This window comes from Penaeus japonicus, unplaced genomic scaffold (assembly GCF_977035675.1).
Source record: "Penaeus japonicus unplaced genomic scaffold, GWHDUDI00000001_assembly GWHDUDI00000038, whole genome shotgun sequence".
Taxonomy (NCBI): domain Eukaryota; kingdom Metazoa; phylum Arthropoda; class Malacostraca; order Decapoda; family Penaeidae; genus Penaeus; species Penaeus japonicus.
Genome location: NW_028234440.1, coordinates 18,275,687 through 18,278,186, shown reverse-complemented (window position 1 = coordinate 18,278,186; position 2,500 = coordinate 18,275,687). Strand labels below are relative to the sequence as shown.

The 2,500-nt window shown below is 31.2% G+C and overlaps 1 protein-coding gene across 1 annotated transcript in view; it reads right to left on the bottom strand.

Annotated features, from left to right (window-relative positions):
- LOC122247686 (uncharacterized) overlaps positions 1–2,500 on the bottom strand; it is a gene marked incomplete at its 3' end in the record, with an annotated part of 25,487 nt that overhangs the window by 21,820 nt on the left and 1,167 nt on the right. The window contains 1 exon segment of the mRNA XM_086532885.1: positions 1,180–1,303. Within this exon segment, the coding sequence (XP_086389011.1) occupies positions 1,180–1,251 (72 nt within the window).

The window sequence follows — 2,500 nt, the reverse complement described above, 5'->3', positions numbered from 1 at the left end:
CTCGTAAAGGTACGAACTCTATCAGTTTACGATCGTAATTTTCGAAAATTCTAATGATTCTTAACAATTAAATGTGTTATTCATTAGTGAATGAAGAGATTGTATTAGACTTTTCGGAAGAACTTTGTTTTCATTTCTTTCTTTCTTTCACGATTATTGCGTTTCGTCCTATCAGAAAAAAAAGCACTTAGACACTGTATGATATATTGCTCGCTGTGGAATATATTATATTATAGATTATATAAAACCACTATTATAAAACGGAGCGTTAGCATGTTCTAAATTATTAACTTGCAAATTATAGTAATGCTCTCGCAGTATAACACTGAATGTTTCCTCAAGCAAATAACAATAGCAACAACACTACTATTAACTGTATGATGATATAGCAACATTGAAATAAATAATAGGCGAAATAACAGGACTAAGACCACAACATGACAATGAATATTATAAGTAAAAAACTAATGATAATATTATTTCAAAGGAAAAACATGTAAATGATTAGATGAATATTAGTGATGATGAAGAATTATCATTATCTTTATTACCATTATCATTATCATATTAATAGTTATGTTAATAATAGCAATGATAATGATGATAACAATTATGATAATAATAATGATAATGATAATAACAAAAATGATCATAATGATAATGATAATAAAAATAATGATAATCTAAAAAAAAAAAGAATGAGTACGAAAATGAATCATTATGATGAAAATAGTGATAATGATGGCTAATGATAATGATATAAATACTGATAAGGGAAATGATCATATGAATAATAATGATAGTAATAATGATAATGATGATAAAGATAATAATCATGATCATGATCATAATGATAATGATTATGATAACTGTAACAATGATAATATTGATAATACTGATTGTGATGATAATAATGATCATGAAGACAGCAATATTAATGATAATAAAGATAAAAATAATGGTGATAACAATAATGAAGATGATAACAATAACAGTAATCACAATAATGATCAAAATAATTATGTCAATATAGAAAGGATAACATAACTAACAAAAAATAATAATAACAACAATAATAATAACATCAATATCAACATAAACAATGATAACATAGCCCTAAAATAACAAATTACCACAAACATCTACATAATCATTAGTTAATCTCACAGTGACACTCACCAGGTTATTTTCACCAGCGACTCGGCTCACCATAACAACCAGCCACGCGATGCAAGTTAGCGTTAGTACCATGTCGACTGCGAGGGGGGACAGATCACGGTGTCTTTGGGACGTGAACAGAGAACTGGAACAAAGAACAAAGGATTTTTTTCTTTTTTTTTGGATGGTTATTTTTGTATTTGTTATTGGTATTGGTGTTTTTGTTTGTTTGTTTGTTTTTTGTTTTTTATGATTATTATTCAGGTTAGCGAGTATGTTTTATATCATTGATTTTCGTTGTTAGCTTTATTGTTATATTTTGTCTTTATTGTTATTGTTATAATTATTGATAAGTTTATTATATATTATATCACTATAATTCTAAACAATAGTAGCGTTATACATGTTACTATCGTTATTATTCATCACATTTCAAAATACATTAACGAATTTCGGATTTAACGAATCTACGAAACTGACACTTTAAAAGGTTACAATTCAGAAATATCACAATAAGATAAATAATCAATAAATTAATGAATAAATAACATCAGAGTGGCAGACAAACGACACTGGACACATTTTTTTCTTTTTTTTTTCTTCTTTTTTTTACATTTCAGAGGAACCTGGTGTTCAAGACCCCCCCCCCCCCTCTTCATCCCTCCTCCACCTCTATCTTCAGATACGAAATAAAGAGTGTTGCATATTGTTTTGAATTGGATGAACTGTGGGTACATAAGGTTGCATTTCAATTTAATGGGACGGTCGACATTGCTGGATATACTTTCCCATGTTGAATCGAGGGTTTATTGTAACTATATTTTATCATTTTATTTCTTACTCTATCTATCTGTCTGTCAGTCTGTCTGTCTGTCTGTCTTTCTCTCTCTATCTTTCTTTACCTTTCTCTCATTCTCTCTGTCTCTATCTCATTCTCTCTGTCTGTCCCTCGCTCTATCTCTCTCTATCTCTCTCTCTCTCCCTCCCTCTCCCTCTCTCTCCCTCTCCCTCTCCCTCTCCCTCCCTCCCTCCCTCTCTCTCTCTCTCTCTCTCTCTCTCTCTCTCTCTCTCTCTCTCTCTCTCTCTCTCTCTCTCTCTCTCTCTCTCTCTGCTTTACCAACAATGTATGTCTCAGAATCTAATATGAACTGTACAAATCATTTAGGCATAGTTCCTATGCCTATTCATGTGTATACAATTTATATAGTATGAATAAACATATCAAAATCAATCTCTCTCTCTCTCTCTCTCTCTCTCTCTCTCTCTCTCTCGCTCGCTCTCTCTTTCTCTCTCTCTCTCCCCCTCTCTCTCTTTCTCTCGCGTGCGCATGTGTGTATGCAGA